Here is a 20,386-nt window from a genome sequence, read left to right on the forward strand (position 1 = left end):
CTCTGACCCCATTTTTCAATAAAATGTTTGTCAACAGAGCGATAAGACTCGATGTGGCGTTGATCATCCCAGGGGAGGGGTCGACGATACTACTACAGAACACGGGTGTTGATGTGAACACGGTAGAGGGACAGGGATCCTACTACTTTTATCTGTGTCAGACAGAGGAAGCGTACAGCAACCCACCAGCTCTGGAGCCGGGGGAGGAGGCGTTCGGCCACATACTGGAATGTCAGACCTGGGGGTCCCGGGTCAAGACAACCACCCTAACAGTGACCGTCGAAAGGCCACTCCGGAGTAATGAGGAGGTTGTCCTACGGCCCGAAACAAAACTTGGAGGCGTTGACCAAGCGGAGGTACAAGATGTGGGAGGAAAAGAGGTATGTTTAAGTATAATATCTTAATATGCCACTGTGGTAGATTGATTCCTTCAACTTAGAATGGACTGAGTGGAAATTATGAAGGAAAATTTTCATTGCTGAAATATTGAATCTTAGAAACAATCCCGCCATGTTGTAGAGTGAACTTAAGTCGTTGTTTAACTTGACTATTTATATTATTATATTAAAATGACAGAAAAATAATTTCTAATTTCTTACTGTGTATAAAGGTTACCATAGTGACTCTAACTATTCCACTGCCCTCATCTGGCGTCTACCACTTCGCTATGGCAACAAGGGAAAAAAAACAAGTCTTTCCAACTCTCAAATGAAGCTGTTACGCTCAAACCGGATGTGGAACCAGAGGCGGAAATAGCCATTCCTGCTGGCACGTTTGAGTCGGGGGAATTGTCAATAAAGGTCGGCGACCGTGCATTTGTTTTCTATCACGCTCACTCATAATTACCCATCATTTAAAACGGCCTTCCAGTTATCTTGTAAAGGTTTTTTTTTTTTTTTTTTTTAACTTGTTTTGGATTTATTGAAAACTATTAGAGAAAGCACTGTAACATCTACATCATCATTTGAGAGATGACAATGTTTTAGTATTTATTGAAATGTACTTATTTGAAGACAGAAAGAAAACTATTTCTTGGTAACTAAGTATGTATACAAACTACCAAATGTTATTAAATTTTCAGAAATAATGAACACAAAAAATGTCAAAAAGTTAGGACATTTATGTAGATTTATAAAACTTAAATTTCAAAAAGTCTGACGATCTGTCCTCCACATGCATCGAATTTGCTTTGTTTGTTCATTGTTCCAAATATGTTTTTCTCCGTTCTTCTCATTTTGTGAATAGAAATGAAATTAAGCTTAAAGATAGTTTGAAGAAAACATAGTTCTTGCTTTAGATAAAGGTTTGGATTTGTAATGATTTCATACTATGATATCTCAGTCTTTGATGTGAGTCACAACCTCGACAATCAATCATCTTAATGATGTGACATTGTCAATGGTATGTAATCTGGTGTGTCACCATTCGTCAAAGCGTTAACCTTCACCCTAACGTTATCTTCAGTTCGTGGATACCGCTGAAGTAAATGAAGAAATCAAGGAGAGTGAAGAATCTGAGAATGCCTCAGATGGTCCTATGTTGATGACGAATGTCCTTGACCTCTCCACTACTGACGGACAACAACCTACCAAAGACATAGAGATGAGAATTCCGGTAAAAACAAAAGACAAAACGGAGGAGTTTTTAGTGCTGACGTCATCAAACCCCGACCCAAATCTGGAGGAATGGGTGTGGGAAAAACTGGAGGCGGAAATAGATGATGCTGGCAAGGCTGTGTTCAACATAAACCACTTTTCAATGTGAGTATTACCCTGTTGTGCTGTTATTGAAAAATAATTTTATCTATATAGCTCATTGACATGTTTTAGAGTCAGTAATGAAATAAGATTAAAATACATGTACAAGTTAAACTATTTTTGCTCATTGAGACGATTGCAGTCATACCGGCTAACAGTTTTTTGTTTGTTTCTTTTATAATATTATATACTGAATAAGTAAATTGCGCTTTCCGAATATACCTATGTACTTGCTGTTCTTTACGAACCAATGTTGTAAATTCTGGAATTGATTGAATAATTGAACTAGTGTACCTCCTCGACAAGATTGTGACATTTGTTCCGACCAGATTTGGGGGGGGGGGGGGGGGGGGGGGGGGGGGGGGTTGCTTGCTGTTGTCTCATTGATATCAACACTCGAGACCCGTAATATCACTGACAAGTCGAAGACTATTTGTTTGGCTCAATCTCCCAATTCGTGTTGAAGTGGGTCAATATCTGTGCGACTTTTGTACAATCCTCTAAAAGGACTGTTTTAAAGTTTTGATGGCGTAACCAAAGCATTATACAATTACAGGTCAGATGAGTATTCAGTAAAATGAACATGATACCCAGTAACTTTCATAATGAAATCAGGATTTTTGGAAAAAAATGTCAACTTTTGTCTTCTTGCAGATATGCTGGAGCTGCAAAGAAAACTGTTCTTAAAGATGAAAAGACTGTTGAGGCTGCAATTCGCCAATCTTACTTAAAAATGAGGAAAATTCATTTCTTGGTCATGGTAAACAAACCACAGCCAAACGCTACCAAAACTGACATTACCATTATGTGTGGCACACAGCGTAAAACGAAAACAGACAAGAAAAAAATGTACAAAAGGTCATGCGAGTGCTTTGATAGCGGGACAGACTTGTTTGAGGTACCGGAGGGACAGATATTCCAGGTAACGTATCTGAGAACGATTGCTAACATACCAACTTCCTTTCTCACAAATTTCCATAAACTTTCAATTACGCAATATTGTTAATAGTCTTAGTCTAACAAATCTTCCGAAATAGACCTGGGTAGAAATATCATTGATGTTTTGATGTGTTGACGTGTTGACGTGTGTTGATGTGTTGATGTGTTGATGTTTTGACGTGTTGATGTGTTGACGTGTTGACGGAAAGTGTTAACTATTCACAACTATGCTTATTTTAGGCCAATCATTATGGCAAGCCGTTTGGGTTTTTACCTATTGAAATGAAGATATCTCTATTTAATTAAAGATATCTCTATTTAAAATGAAGATATCTCTATTTAATTAGAGATATCTGTAATTTAAATAAAGATATCTCTATTTAAATAAAGATATGTCTAATTTAAATACAGATATCTCTATTTCTACTGAAAATAGAGATACCTTCTTTTAAATTACAGATATCTCTATTTCAAATTCAGATATCTCTATTTGAATTACAGATATCTTTAATTGTAATTGAGATATCTTTAATTGTAATTGAGATATCTTTATTTTAAATAGAGATATCTTTAATTCTTGTCCAATTAAAGATATCTTTATTTAAAATAGAAATATCTCTATTTGAATTAAAGATATCCCTATTTTAAATAGAGATATCTTTAATTTTGTTTAAATAGAGATGTCTTCATTTTAAATACAGATATCTCTAATTCAATTACAGATATCTCTATTTTAAATAGAGATATCTTTAATTGAATTATAGATATCTGCAATTACTTTGCAATACAGATATCTCTATTTCAAATACAGATATCTCTATTTCAAATACAGATATCTGTATTTACACGTGTTTGCTCAGTGCGAAGATTAATATTGAAACACAAAGAAAATAATGATTACTCCCTAATCCTGATCAGTGTTAACGAAACGCTTGTAATTAAATTGGACTATCCGGATCCCATATGCATGCATGAGAGATGTAGGTCTAAACCGATAAACTTGCTACTTGGAGGGGATTTCTAAAGGACAGAACATGGCAACTGTTCTACGGGAAATAGAGCGAACTGTTGCGGCTATACGCAGTACCATTGAAAGCAGCACACGGTCTGCATTTCCCGCCATTTTGCGTCACTACTGCTTTACTTCCGTCATGCGCAAAAGGGAGAATCAAGGGAGCAGTCGTTTTTCCTATTTGATGGTTATATACAGATATCTCTATTTCATGTCAAATAAAGATATCTTTAATTCAAATAGAGATATCTGTATTTAAAATAAAGATATCTGTATTTCTACAACAATTAGAGATATCTGTATTTGAAATAGAGATATCTTTAATTGAATTAGAGATGTCTTTAATTGAATTAGAGATATCTGTATTTGAATTAGAGATATCTCTATTTCGTGTTTAATTAGAGATATCTGTATTTTAAATTGAGATATCTCTAATTCAAATACAGATATCTCTAATTCAATTAAAGATATCTCTATTTAAATTAAAGACATCTCTATTTCAATTAAAGATATCTTTAATTTTTATATTAATAATGATATCTTTATTTTGAATACAGATATCTGTATTTAATAGGTAAAAACCCAAACGGCTTGCCATAAATCATATGGTGTTCCGTTAGGGCCAAATTTCCCTTATCGCTTCTTTGCTCCTTCGACCTAAACGCGAAGGACGTGTTTTCTCTCCTTCGCCATCGTATTTTCGCTCCCTCGCTTCTTCGCTTCTTCGCTCCTTCGCAATCGTGTTTTCGCTTCTTCGCTATACAAACAATATTGAACCGGGGCATGGTATGAAATTTTAAATCGACTAAGGTTAAAATAAAATAATAGAGGTATCTATGTAAATATAAAAAGGCGAGTTCGATTAAATTCCAATTTGAATTGACAGCTGGGCTTAAAGGGACTAAATGGTTAGATTTCAATAATTTCTACATGCATTTGATTTCCGGAAAGCGTTGTGATACTTGAAATTAGATTGTTTACAAAATTATGACACTTTTTGTGAAATATTGGCAATGTTTATCAACTTCGAATTATCGCTGAACAACATTTGCTGTTTACATCGGAGAGAGCCGAGTGCGTCACATGATTTCGGTATCCTCGCTTTCACCCGACGAAAATGGAATCGAGGTAAGTGTAAACATTTGTCACGTGGATGTAGAACATGTGATTACTTTGCAATCAGATGGCTTATACGGTCTCTAGGAATACCAATCGTTATTCACTATTGTTGATTGAGAGCTCAAACAGATAAAACTACGTAATAACCCTCAGAAGTAGCATGTGAAATTTTGACATTCGGCAATGGGGCCTCCAAAGGGGACTTCGTTTCGTTTTTTGTGAACTAGGAAAATATTATTATCATTCATCTTTGAAGTGTTCATTCAATTCAATATCGTCCCAATGTAAGAAATCGAAGTGTAAACTCAAATTGGAATTGCTATTTTGTATGACCGTAAGTGCTGTGACGACGTAACAGTTATACAATATATGTCTCTGTTGTAACATACAAAATTTTTTTTTCTAAATGCCGATCACTAACGTGTTAGGCCTACCCAAATGTGAATTCGATTTAAATCTGATTAATGGAGATCGACATTGTAAATTGATTGCACTGAGTGCAATACACAAACTGTAGGTCTAGATATAAGAAAAAATAATTTAGTTTTACTCAGAAATTGTAATTTATTCGACTGAATTCCCTTGGCCTTTCAGATTGACATCCTAATTAAAAATCGGAACCTTCATTGAGTTAGTAGTTTTTGCACTTAACTTTGCTTCTGTTTAATGATTGTAGTTAAAATGTTGTTGAAAGTCTTGTACGTTATTTGATGAGTTATATAATTAAATATGTACGTTAACAAATGGATAACAATGATACATGGTAAAAGATGGATATGAGTATTGTTGATTATCTCATTTATATCAATAATATATTATCTCATTGATATCAATTTATCATCGATATAAATGAGATATTTAATTCACAATACTGATGTCCATACTGTTTTAATAAGTCAATGATTAGCTGACAGTCTCAATGACAGTCATGGATTGAGGAATTGGACTATTCTCAAGTTTACCTACATGTACAATTATGTTCATTTATATGTTACATGTTCTTGTATTTCAGTCAACCTCAATAGCATCTTGATTGGCAAGTCAGCAGAGCATGCAGTCTAACTATATATGGGTAGAGGTCAAGGTGACAGGAGTAAAGAAAATATAGAAACTGTGAAAATTTAAGCATTTTATTCGTAATCACCTTGTCTGTTTGCCCATACCTATAAGCTAAATGATCTTATTTCAAGGAAGTTGTTTTGACACCTGTGCAGTGAAAAAGTTTGATATAAAACGAAAATAAATTACATTACGTCATTGAATTCATGGAAACCTTTTGTTTTATTTACCATATTTCATATGCATCAGTTTTCACTGATACTGGCTTATGTAAAACAAGAGGCCCATTGGCCTTAATGGTCACCAGAGTTTTGAAATATTCAATTTAATTGACCCTTTTTAGCCTCGCCCATCAGCCCAGAAGGTCAGTCAGGGCCAACATGTGCATGCCATCAAGCTGTCATCCCATGCTGATAATGTTAACGAAGTTAGAATGAATTTCAATAGAAATCAAACAAATGCTGATCAAAATTGTGATTTCCCTATATAAATTTTAGCCCCCCCCCCCCCCCCCCCCCCCCCCCTAGTTAGAATAGGTCACTTCATACTTCATCTCAGGTGACCTAAAGATGCAACCCTAATTTATCAGAATATCTACAGAACAGTGACTTATGATGTTGATAATACACAAAACAGTAAATGCACAGTACAATTTGTCTCACAAATAGTTTTGATATAGAAAACACTGGGAAAAGTCAAACATGCAAATAAAGAATTCACCACATTTTATTTATTGTCTTGCTCAGATGTAAGCATTGGCATCAATGACTAGAGAAAGTTGACTGCCATGACTAGTGACTTAACATCAATGACAATTGTTGGCATCAGTGATAATTGAGTGTTGACATCAATGACTATTGAGTATTATGGAGTGTTGACATACATGACTATTGAGTATTTGTGAGTGTTGACATATATGACTATTGAGTATTAGTGAGTGTTGACATAAATGACTATTGAGTATTAGTGAGTGTTGACATCTGTTACTATTGAGTACTAGTGAGTGTTGTCATCCGTGACTATTGAGTACTATTGAGTGTTGACATTAAAGACTGTATGACTTTTGAGTATTAGTGAGTGTTGACATAAATGACTATTGAGTATTAGTGAGTGTTGACATCCGTTGCTATTGAGTACTAGTGAGTGTTGTCATCCATGACTATTGAGTACTAGTGCGTGTTGACATTAAAGGCTATTGAGCACTAGTAGGTGTTGACATCAATGAATTTTGAGAGTTTATAAATTACTTGTGAGTGTTAACATGAATATTTCAATAGTGCACACATGTACAGCTATGAATAATCATTTTTGACTAAGCATTTAAATTTCAGACCAGACAATGTTGTTTGTCTCTTGAGATTATATAAATTTTGAAATTAAGGCTGCACTGATTATCATATGACATTAATGGAATGGATAACAGCTAAGCTATTATAGTAACATTATACCAATAAACTAAAGGCCCAGAGGGCCTGCATCGCTAACCTGGATAATTCAGTAATGATGGCAAAATACTCAAATTAAGTTACATTTCAAACATTTTTCTACTTTTGAACTACCTCTCCCAACAATGGTTCAAACTACAAGTGGACTAGATGTAATTCTTGAAAAAAAAATCAAATCATTTAATTGTTCAGGACTAGTAAAATTTTTAAAAGAGTTTCCATTCTGACCAGTGAACTAAAAAAATGTTAATAATAAGACCATTACAAAGGGCAATAACTCTGCAAACTTCTGTCCAATAATTTCTATTTTTGAACTTGTCCGAGATCTTATCGATATATGGCTGCGTATAAAGTTTTATCAAATTTGTTATATTCTGTTATTTACTCAAGTTATTCAAATATTGTGTTCACAATGTTGACAGACGAATGCCGGACGCCTCAGTATGGCATACTCACCTTGGTCCTTCGGACCAGGTCAGCTACTAAACGTAAGGACAGATATTCAAAAGTAATAGTCTCTGGAACGTGATTAGTCTCAAAATTTCAATTATTCCCATTAATCTTAATTGGGATTTCTTCTCCTCTACCATTTGGGCAGTAGATGGTGGAGGAACATAGGCTAGGAGTTTGAATCTTCTGGGATCTATTTGATGCAAGGGTTTTGGTTTAGATATTCCAGTTCTATCCGTTATTCTGTTGGCCACTATCAGATTGATGAGTCCCTGGATGTGTTGGTATGTCCTTTCCACCTTGTACAGCACTATTGTCCTCCGAGAACTTTTGTGATATAAATCCTGTGATATCTATAAGAAGAAAAAAGATATTTTCTTACACAAAATCAATGTAATTTCCAGTTACACAAACCAACAAAATGTGCAAAATTGGCAATATTATAATCATGCCTTATATTGAAACATAGCAGTCATTTTTTATCATGCAAAGATGGCTCTTCAGGATATTTTGTCTGATTTTTCATCAAATAATTTGCCTGTCAACATTTTCTCAACACACATTATTCAAGGCCTCTACACACAATCAAGGCTTCTGCTGGGTCTTAAATATGTATACCAGTATCAATAGTTGAAAAATGTAAATTCAACACAACATATGTTGTGTTTCGCTAACGTTTTCAGGCCTAATGACCATCTTAAGGCATGATATTGTATATGTGACATCATAATGTGGTATCCAAGACGTCAAATAAATGAAGCGCATGAAGATGGGAAATAACTTTACTAATTATGGTGTTATTACATTAATTTGGTGAATCAATCAGTATCAATATATAATGCAAAAAAAAAAATATTACTAAATTCACAAAATTGATACTCCAGAAGTGTTTTCAATCCCCAATATTGCACAATATCTTACCAAATACACTAAGAATTCAGCAATTTTCAACAAGTGTTAACAGTAGAGGATACATGTGTAACAGGAGAGGAGAAAATGTAGCGTAAGCAGCCAGACCGGGGTGTAACCCACCCGGACCTCTGAACACCAGTCGGATGCTCTACCAATTGAGCTACCTGGTCACTGATGATCGACCCAGTCCAGTCCCGCTACACATGCATGCAGCTCATGCATGAATTATAGTGGTCAAAACTGATTGGTTCACTTTTTCTGATTCAAATTATTAATTACAAAAAGTCCATTATTGGTAGCTGCTAAACAAAAACAATATTTCAAATCCATTCATTTTAATAAGAAAAAAAAATTGTTATCGAAAATTGATCGGTTGGTGCAGAGACCTATATACTAGGGATTCGCAACAAGCTCTTTGGCTTACCAAACGTCACCGCCGAGCGGAAGTTTGGGTAATTTATCCCATAGTGCATTGCTGCTCCTACTGTTTAGACGCCATATTGAAGGTACGCCTGAAACACGGTCAGCTTTATGACAGCTCATAGAAGACTATTGTCCGATAACAAATCACGGGAATCAAACGTAAGTGCAATTATTTTTATGTAAACTGGTGTTTCAAACGTATTCCGTCATACTTTATGTTCGGAAGACTGCACATGTGACCGTTCTTTTCACGGCGATTACCACGCTGGTTAGCTTATGTCTGGTGTTAAAGACGATGCTACATGGTTTTAGTTTACTTGTTAAACTCCTTTTTTATTTATTGACCAATTTCAAAATGGTTTTCAAATAATTGTTGCTCGATAGTTACTGTATCGCGTTTAGTCAAATTTGTTGTGTAATTCATTGTGAATATTTAGTTATTGCCCAGTGAAAATAAGTAAACAAAACAAATTATGGTTATACTATGAATGGCTGTGTTAGGACAGTGCTACATGGTTTCAGTTTATAATTAACTCCTTTTTTATTTATTGACCAATTTCAAAATGGTTTTCAAATAATTGTTGCTCGATAGTTACTGTATCGGGTTTAGTCAAATTTGTTGTGTAATTCATTGTGAATATTTAGTTATTGCCCAGTGAAAATAAGTAAACAAAACAAATTATGGTTATACTATGAATGGCTGGTGTTAGGACAGTGCTACATGGTTTCAGTTTATAATTAACTCCTTTTTTATTTATTGACCAATTTCAAAATGGTTTTCAAATAATTGTTGCTCGATAGTTACTGTATCGCGTTTAGTCAAATTTGTTGTGTAATTCATTGTGAATATTTAGTTATTGCCCGGTGAAAATTAGTAAACAAAACAAGAGAAAAAGATGGCTGGTATACTATCGTCTATTTTGTTTTTAACTGGAAGGTGTATATAATTTAAACTATCCATTAATTACATTCAATTCAACTTTAATATCATATTTATAATTAGATTAGTGATTTGATAGCTATAATCTGTAGAATTTTATATAGTATAATCATGACTTCTGTTAACATTGATCTCATGAATAATAAAGCCATTATTGAAAGAAATGCATTAATTGAAACTAATTGAAAAAAGCATAAATCAGTCTAATGTAAATTAAATTAAATATTATACTTTTTGTAAATTATTTAGTGTTTCAAAACAGATATTTGATACAGAATCGCAGGGATTGATCGAGGAATGAGTGTGTTGGAATATAATAGCTATGATATCTTTTGCACATAGCAAAACATTAAATACTGCGGTATATATTTTATTGTATTGTGTGGGAAATTAATAAAATCAAAAAGTTATATATTTTTTCCCCCATTATGACCGATATATATCCCCCCCCCCCCCCCCCCCCCCCCCCCAACCTTTGGGGCATTGATCACACCTCACCTTTGATAAAAACATTAACACCTGGTCATGGGGCATCTCCTAATAAACTCAAAGGGGGGTCCATTCAGAATATATGTAGAGTATATACCTGTATGTACCTGTACTTCTGGGTCTACAGAAAAAAATATTGTCATGGTGATCACCTGGGCTCCCCCACTCCATCCAAACCATAGGGACATTGACCACACCTTTATTACCTTTGAGATATACATGAATCAACAGGTGTGTCTCATTGTCGACACCTGTCCTGAGGCTGGCCATGTCCATCTCCCCAAAATACTAGAGTTCACTAAAGGCATGCTGTGCAGTATACCATCTAAATATTTACCTGTACTCTGGAAGACAAAAATCCCTCAGGTGTGTCCCCATTCCCTAATTAAATTTAAATGGGTCCATTCATATTTAGATATATATGTTTTTAGGTTAATTTTGAATTTACGAATCTGTTTAATCAACATTTGGGGTATATGAATTTACTGCAGGGTATTTGAAATTTGAATGTTTCAAATTTAAATCTTATAGAAGCTGCTCTGCCTATTCTATACCATAATGTATCAATACTTATTAAACTTGATTTTTTTTTCAGAAAGCCAAAGAAGAAAAGATCTACCATTGGTACATCACCTAAGCACTATCAAAGTTTTCAATACTAAATAATAAAATATTATCAATCATCAAACATGACAGTGTTTTGTTTTTTTTTTCATTTTACTTAAGACTTTTGCTATAGCATTTGTCTAATAAACAAGAAATATCTCTAAAAAAAAAAAAAAAAAGGCATAGTTTTAATGCTGGTTTTTATACTGTAAAACTGCTGGTGAAATAAATCAACGAATCACTGGTCTAGTGGTGGGTGCAGATGAGCTCTAAGGCCTATAAGATATATAACATTAAACAACTACAGATGTGTACAGGAGAGTGTTACATACATGTACATGAAAACTGTTCAATATGAAATTATCTACACTTTTGCAAGCCAAGTATAGATATTAACCTAAATTTGACAACTCTCTAATATTATTAACAGATAATAGTTGGATTAATTTAAAAACAATGTCTTTTGTAGTAATATTGTTTTATACATTTTACCCTCAGACCTGTATATAATGGACATATCAAAATAAAATGAAACTCATCCTCGATGTCACCCAAATCACAATTGTTACAGGTTCTATTTCTTTGGGTAATATTATTATGTCTACCTATTTCTATATTTAATTTGTGTGAGGATGCTCCACATACATTTATATTTAGTTTCTATAGGTTTAAAACTGTACACAGTGGCTATCTATCAGATATCGATATATAATCTACCTTTCGACGAACTAGATATCTGTTAACATGTTTTGTTTTGTAACATCGGTCAATCTCTGCTCAATGCTTTTAAAATCATAGTCTACTGGTGAATTAGAATAAAACGTGTACTCAATACCTAAAGCGGCTAATTCGTTCTTAATGTCACATATCCACACGTCATTCTCATTTACCATTTCATCAAGTCATGTTTTCAATACCAGATTATCCGACTGTTTCACCAATATTTGAACACTCTTAATTTTCTCATAATAGTTATAATCTACCCAATTCACAGTAAACGAAGTCATTGCAAGTTGATTTAGGCACCTTATTAAGTTAAGTATTTTTTTACAGAATTTCTAATGTATGCTTTCGACATCCGGTGCTTTATGATATCCCCATATTTCCGATGCATAACGTAAAATACTATTTACATACGAATCAAAAATAGAACAATAAGTTTCTACATTCAAGCAATGATTTCTAAGAGAAGTTGTCAGAGAAAATAAAGCTTTTCTGCCTTGTTCTGCAAAATGTTTTTGTGTTTTGTAAAACTTCCCATTGTAGTTGAACAGCATACCCAAGTATTTAAAACTGTCAACAATTTATATATTGTCATTATTATTCATTATTATATTTCCATGGCTCATATTTCTTATTTTTCCACAATTTCTAAACACCATGATTTTAGTTATATCAACATTGACCTCCAGATTCCATTTTATGGTATATGCATATAAAGAATCCAACATAATTTGTAAATCTTCTGGGCAGTTAACAAATAAAGCCATGTCGTCGGTATACATTAGCAAGAAAAGATCAAGCATCTGTAATTCAATACTTGGACAGTTGTCATTAATAAAGTGTATTTAGATACAAAGAAAATAACACAGGTGAATATATTTCCCCTTGTAAGAGTCCGGTATAATTAGGGAAGCACTGACTGAAGTCAGTATCACTATCGAAAATATAAGAATCGTCGTCAGTATATTTCTCTATACATCTAGATTTAGATCAACGTCTAATGGCAGGAAATCGGACGACATTTTCCATATGTTTCTATATGAATCTTTAACGGAAAAATGGGGCTTTTTTCGGTTAGACACTACTTAAATATCGTTGCTCACATCTGCCGATATACATTACAGTGTATAGGTATAACTATCACCAGTGTGAAGTTATCTCGGCCAAACGTGGTGACACATGTGCACAGACAGTCGTCGCCATCTCTTGGCACGGCACATGTCACTAATATAAACAACACCAATATCCACCTATTGCGCAGCCGCAGCGCTTGGTCTCGCTAGATCTCGTGCTAAATATACCTCCGGTTATGAGAACAATAGGTGAGGTCGTGACTCTGCGAGAAAAGCGGTTGTTGCGAATCCCTAGTATATAGGTCTCTGGTTGGTGGTATCTGATTACGAACCAATATAGGAATTGGTTATGTTTTTAAACTGATTACTATGTCATATACTATAGACCAGAACATGTAATCAAACTTGATGCCTATATACATATATATATCTATATCAATATGCAAATCATAACGTAATAACAGTTTACAGTGATACATGACTTGTGTTGTATAATTATGAGAATTTTGAATGTTAATTAGCATCGACAGAAACTATTCCACGACTTTCTAATTATACGACTCAATAAATAAATAATGTTCTTCCTTCGCATCCAAATGCTAATGATTTATATAAATATTTGCTAATTAATGGCCTCTAGGATTAGTAATCAATTTACTATGAAAAATACCTAAGTGCGACTAGTAATAGTGTCGTCCGTAGTGGCTGGACTCCATGCCGCCTGTGGTCATCTTCATTGGCTTCAGTTTCTTTATGACCAGACGCTCTAGATCTCAGGCTTGCTTTCAAAACTGTACAACGGAATATTAATAACACAATGTAAACTCAATGTGTAATATACAGGCAGTCTAATAAAAGCATAAAGTCATCAAGTTTACTTTCTGGTATAATAGAGTACGATTAATTTAACAAATGTCAAAATCCCCTCTTGGGCGCCCCCTTCGATTTGTATGCCCATTTCGGACTTGTGGAGGCCAATACCAAGCGATTCATTCCGTGTTAACACTTCGTGACCTTTCTTAAGCTTAATCTCGATATCAGTTGTTACCATTTATGATAATTATGTACCATCAAGTACTATCAAGTCATCATCTGGGCGTACACGACAGTTGATCTACGAAACATCGAAGTCCAGTGCTGTCAACTAACCTGTTGGCTGTTCAAGGCATTAGCTTGGCCAACGGAGGGTCTGTTTTAATCCCTTCGGTCTTTTTAACTGATGCCATCTGCTTGCTCTGTCTCTAAGATACGTGTTCGTCTTTGTGAAGTTAAAATCATGTTCTCGATTCTTCGTTTCTTCGTGCTCTCGGTTAAAACTGATTCAGAACCCTTCCACTTAGATCGGGTGTTCGCCATCTTTGTTATGATGTTTCCAATTTCCCGCATCGCGCATGCGCATAGGTACGCATATGTATTTGTTTACACACATCGAAAAATAATAATATGAAATAGCTACTAGGTTGATCATATTTATTTTATTTTTTTCATTAAATTTTAACAAATTGTTATGGACACTTTTGAAATGTATAATTAACATAAAGTACATAACTTTTTACATCATTTTAAATCGTATACCCTTTTTTCGGCATAGCCGTCTAATTTTCTTTTGGCCCCGGATATGACGCGACAGGTGGCGTTCTGGTCAAGATGAAGTATGTGATTGGTCAATGTAGCGGTCAATGCAAAATGCAGATATACAGTTAAAAACGAAACAAAGTTAAAGGGACCTCACGGTAAACCAATATCTATTTTGTATTTTTTATCATATTATTGGGTATATCTTTAAAAAAAATAACCTTCTGAACAATGACCATTCGAATTTGATGATGTATAAACATCAATTATTAAAAGGTTATCACTCTGAATATATGCAAATGTTGTGACATATACGGAAACAAAAATGGCTTCCAATGTGAATCGACTGCGGTTGAAAACTATAACAGCTTCCGCAATGAAGAGAATAATAGGAAAATGGGTCAAACACAATCCTAGAATTAAACTTGGGAAGCAGTACAATAGATTGTAACAGTTCAAACATGAAAACAGCAGTAATACGGACGCCGCTCGTATTCTGCTTGATTGGTTTGATAGTAGGTCATGATAATCTCGGTAATATTTACACAAATACAGTCTGTACCAGTACATCGCTACTGTCACTATACTATATGAACAGTGTTTACACTTATTTACACATAAATAATATTTACAGAACGTGTTATTTAACATTTAAACCACTGTGTATAATATCGTTATCCAACTAACCCAGATGGAATATAGATATCGCCTTGTAAACTATCGTGTGTTTGTGTTGCCACGATTTCAAAACAGTCACGTAATGATCTAAAAATAATTTCCGCGCTAAATTTAGAGGGGGATTCCCAACTAAATCGAGTGGTCAAGCTGGACATAGGGATTGACTGTGAACATTGGAACAGCACAGAAACATAACTGGAAAGGAACAAAACGCGTACATTCAGTGAAAATTGCAACGTTTTTACCGTGATGTCCCTTTTAAATTGAATGCAAGCTGAATAAGTGGATGCATCTATTCAAATGACACATTTGCAGTCTTATTATCACCAAAAATGATTCAAACTGATATAATTTTGTTATCCGTGCTGAAACTGCGCATTTATTAATTACATCGTAGTTTGTTAATTTATTTCACCAGTAGTTTTACATTATAACCACCAGCATTAAAACTATGCCGTTTATCTTTTTTAAAGATATTTCTTGTTATATATTATTTAAGTGGAAATCTAGCCATTTAGTCCCTTTAAGGAAATGAAAGAATCGTATAGATGCTATGAAGGGAGGCTATTAACGAAAATAACATAAACCCACTACCGGAGTAAGAGAATCCTGTGACCGTTACAGGGGATGTTATCTTCAAAGCATGAGAGTAAAATTTGACTTAATTCATGTCTGTTCCAGATACGTCTAGGAGACGGTTTAAAAGAAACCTCAGGTAACGAACATTTGACTTTGATATTCAAAAGCAGCGACTCTGTAAGTAAGAGAACATTTGAGGTCACGGGCTTTGATCCCAGCCTTCACGAACTGAATGGATCGGTGGAGATACTAGCCGTTACAAGACATTACCCCATTGTCGAGGTTGAAAAAGAAGTAGGAATATTTTGTAAAAAGATGAAGACGGTCCAGGTCAAATCCAAAGAGTATACAGAAAAGATGGCGACCATGGTTACGGTCCCGATCAGTGTAAGACTCGTAAAGAAAGGTAAGGTCAACGGAATGTTTATATAGTGAATAGCTTAATGCCGCTAGGGTAGCGTGGTAACGATACTGTTAACGTGTGACTGACATATAGTATAACGTGGTTACGATACTGTTAACGTGTGACTGACATATAGTATAACGTGGTTACGATACTGTTAACGTGTGACTGACATATAGTATAACGTGGTTACGATTCTGTTAACGTGTGACTGACATATAGTATAACGTGGTTACGATTCTGTTAACGTGTGACTGACATATAGTATAGCGTGGTTACGGTACTGTTAACGTGTGACTGACATATAGTATAACGTGGTTACGATACTGTTAACGTGTGACTGACATATAGTATAACGTGGTTACGATACTGTTAACGTGTGACTGACATATAGTATAACGTGGTTACGATACTGTTAACGTGCGACTGACATATAGTATAACGTCGTTACGATACTGTCAACATCAGAATGACGGTTATATCAATTAAGCAGATTAATATTACTCTAATATAATTATTCAAACTAATACGTACTCGATTTTCATCTCTATATCATAGTATTGTATATAAATCTTTAACAAAAGCATTAACAGTTACTCTATCATATACTTCATTCATAACAATTATGGGTGCCATGATTTATCAATTGCATTAACCACATCAAACATTTAAATGTATTATACAAAAACTGCTAACAGGTATGATCAGTAATGCTAAGTGTCTTTGTCCTACAGAAGCGAACGAAGACGATGACCCAAGTACCATGGACGAGCTCGATATGAAAGACAAATGTAAGTTAAAACGACATAAAATATTAAATTAAACTCTGTTATATGAAATAAGCAATGGTGTCACAAATTACCGCACTGTTTCTAACTTAATTAATATCGATGAAACGATGCCAAACTATCAACAAAATATGGAATCCATAAAAAAATGCTAAAATAGTTTAATCGATGATTCTCGCCTTTAGTTATTTTTTTGTTTTATCTTTTTCAATTTAAATATTTACCTAATGTATTCGTGACTTTGTACAAGGATACTTTTGGATATATGTATATTGACCTTCACACTTATGGTATTTTACAGGCATTATCCCTGCCTTGAGATGGAAGAACTTGCGCGAGACCATGAAGGAGTTGTCAGAAGAAGAAGCGTTACAACTTGGGGCACAACTCGGAATAAAGCCAGACGTACTCGATGAGATTCGGGAGAAGAGTTCTGAAAGCGACATCGGCTTCAATATTATTTTCAAATGGCGACTAAAACTGCCAGGCAACCACCAGGCAATGCAGCTTCAAAACGCATTCGTAGGCATCGGTAAAACCCAGATTGCCGGACGGATGTCAAATCAGGGCTTGGAGGAGCAGCAGCACGATACTAGTGGAGAAATGTCCACTTCCGAGGATTGAGTATATTTTTCTGCAGGTAACTAATTTTTCATCAAAGCATTAGTTACTAATTTTTCGTTTAACAAGGAAATATGGGATAAAAGGCCTGGTAGGGTTTGATAATGGCTCATTTTATTAGCTCAAATGGTCCGAATGACCTAGGTTACCTAAGGGCATACCGTAGCTTTCGTCGTCAGTCCGTCCGTCCGTCAACAGAAAAACAACGACGTCTTCTTCTTAATTACTGATTGGAATTTAACCTAATTACACTTGAAGCATCTGTAAGAGGTGGTGATCTCAAACGCTACAAATGGTGGAGCTGAACCCCAAGGGGCTCAGGGGCGGGACGAAAAGGGCGCGACATAGCTATATTGCGACACACAAATTTTCTTTCGAACTAAGCGCGATGGATATCGCTTATATTTGACTTTCGGCATCCCCAGGTAGTAGGGATTCAAAAAAACTGCCAATTGCGAGGCTGGCCCTACAGGGCTGAGGGGCGGGTCCAAAAGAAATCAATTCGGCTATATTGCAAAAAACGGCTTCTTGTATTTTTGAAACGTTCAGATTCCCCATCCCATAACCATATATATCATTGCTGGGCATCAAGAGATAAACACCTGTTGTCAAAATAAGCCATGGGGTCTTCCACCAACCAAAGGAACTTTATTTCTTAGATATAGCATTGAAACTGTATAGATCTCCACTCTATAACCATATATAGCTTTGCTGGGCATATAGAGACAAAAACAATCATGATGTAATATTGGCACTGGAACCTTTCCCCACCGCTAGGAGTTTAGTTTTCTTCGTTATGCATTTGAAACCGCTTAAATTCCCACCTTATCTCTTTACATTGTTGGGCATAAGATATAAAGATATAAGAGATAAACACAATCTTTTTGTGAAAATAGACCTGGTGTCTGTCTCCATCCCTTGGTACTTACCAGTAGTTTATTGGTTATATTTTTGAAACCGTTCTGATCCCCGCCCCATAACCATATATAACATTTCTGGGAATAAAAACAATCCTGATTAACAGGCCCAAGGGTCTTTCCTTACCCCTAGAGACTTAGTTCCTTGATTTTATATTTGAAATCGCTAAGATCTCAATCCCATAACTATATATAGCATTGCTGGTTACCAAGAAATACACACAATGTCGTTGTAAAAATAGGATCTGGGGTTTTTCTCAATCCCAAGAGACTTAGAGTCTTTGTTATATCTTTGAAATCACTAAGATCTCTACCCCATAACCATATATAGCATTGCTGGGCATCAAGAGGTAAAGACAATCCTGATGTTAAAATAAGTCCAGGGGTCTTTCCCCAACCTCAGCTTCTTTAAACACAATCATGTTGTAAATACCATCCCTGGGTCTTTCACGCCCCTAGGTAGTCAATTTAAAGTCAAACTCAAGTCAATTTAAGGTCAAATTCAAGTCAATTTAAAGTCAAATTCAGGTCAATTTAAAGTCAAATTCAGGTCAATTTGAATTGAGATGATGACATTTTGCCTGTGTACACGGCTACACTTCTATCTATATTGTACAGTGTATTATGTATATTTAACGTCCAATCAATGTAAATACATGTATTTACAACAAATTGCCTCTGAAATATCTTTTTTTTCTGTATTTTTCTGTGATACGTTTTTGCACAAATTGAAACCTTCCGTTAATACTTTAGGAAAAAATTGGTCATATATTTACAGTTGGCTCATGATGATCAATCGACTTTTTACATTAAGAAATTCTAAATTGATTATTAATATTTCATGCAAAATATTAATTTGAAAGAATTATAGTTTATATATAGTCCTTGGAATTAGATGTTTTGATTCTGATCGGAGTAAGAGACAGGTAATCAACAGCATTGTGTTTTATTACAAAGAGGAATTCCTTGCTGTCAATACAGACAGATTATTATTAACATTCGTAGTATGATAAGTAGTCACGTGATCAACATCAATCTAAGCAGATATTTTGTTATTTTGAATATTTATACTGTGTGTATAGTATATTGACACATTGACAAAGGGGTTAATTGTCCCTAAATAATTACTGTAAAGTTTTGTTTGGTATATTTAACAATATCTATGTATGGATGTGGGAGAGCGATACCTACTTTGGATAATCTTGTTCTCGAATATGATTTGATTGTGTGATGAGGTGAGGGTGTTTAAACATGTTCTCGGATATGATTTGATTGTGTGATGAGGTGATGTGTTTAAACATGTTCTCAGATATGATTTGATTGTGTGATAAGGTGAAGTGTTTAAACATGTTCTCGGATATGATTTGATTGTGTGATGAGGTGATGTGTTTAAACATGTTCTCAGATATGATTTGATTGTGTGATGAGGTGAGGTGTTTAAACATATTCTCGGATATGATTTGATTGTGTGATGAGGTGATGTGTTTAAACATGTTCTCGGATATGATTTGATTGTGTGATAAGGTGATGTGTTTAAACATGTTCTCGGATATGATTTGATTGTGTGATGAGGTGATGTGTTTAAACATGTTCTCGGATATGATTTGATTGTGTGATGAGGTGAGGTGTTTAAACATGTTCTCGGATATGATTTGATTGTGTGATGAGGTGATGTGTTTAAACATGTTCTCAGATATGATTTGATTGTGTGATGAGGTGAGGTGTTTAAACATATTCTCGGATATGATTTGATTGTGTGATGAGGTGAGGTGTTTAAACATGTTCTCGGATATGATTTGATTGTGTGATGAGGTGAGGTGTTTAAACATGTTCTCGGATATGATTTGATTGGACTGTGTGATGAGGTGGTGTTTAAAC

The 20,386-nt window shown here is 34.8% G+C and overlaps 1 protein-coding gene and 1 long non-coding RNA gene across 2 annotated transcripts; one reads left to right on the plus strand and one right to left on the minus strand.

Annotated features, from left to right (window-relative positions):
- Nucleotides 1–23: 23 nt before the first annotated feature.
- LOC117344099 lies at nt 24–19,118 on the plus strand. The gene is made up of 7 exons (XM_033906747.1): nt 24–390; nt 679–800; nt 1,465–1,760; nt 2,412–2,679; nt 15,882–16,185; nt 16,917–16,973; nt 17,272–19,118. The coding sequence occupies exons 1-7, from the start codon at nt 24–26 to the stop codon at nt 17,592–17,594; spliced, it is 1,737 nt and encodes a 578-aa protein (XP_033762638.1). The 3' UTR covers nt 17,595–19,118.
- Nucleotides 6,428–14,313, minus strand: LOC117343506. The gene is made up of 3 exons (XR_004536033.1): nt 14,097–14,313; nt 13,618–13,738; nt 6,428–8,134 (listed from the first exon to the last, which is right to left on the minus strand). It is a non-coding gene; the product is annotated as an uncharacterized LOC117343506 (long non-coding RNA).
- Nucleotides 19,119–20,386: the final 1,268 nt, after the last annotated feature.

Source organism: Pecten maximus, chromosome 15 (assembly GCF_902652985.1).
Source record: "Pecten maximus chromosome 15, xPecMax1.1, whole genome shotgun sequence".
Lineage (NCBI taxonomy): Eukaryota > Metazoa > Mollusca > Bivalvia > Pectinida > Pectinidae > Pecten > Pecten maximus.

Coding starts and splice junctions, on each gene's coding strand:
- LOC117344099 (XM_033906747.1), top strand. CDS start 24: ATGTTTGTCAACAGAGCGATAAGACTCGATGTGGCGTTGATCATCCCA. Junction 391..678: donor AGGAAAAGAGGTATGTTTAA/GTATAATATCTT, acceptor TATGGCAACAAG/GGAAAAAAAACAAGTCTTTC. Junction 801..1,464: donor CGGGGGAATTGTCAATAAAG/GTCGGCGACCGT, acceptor CGTTATCTTCAG/TTCGTGGATACCGCTGAAGT.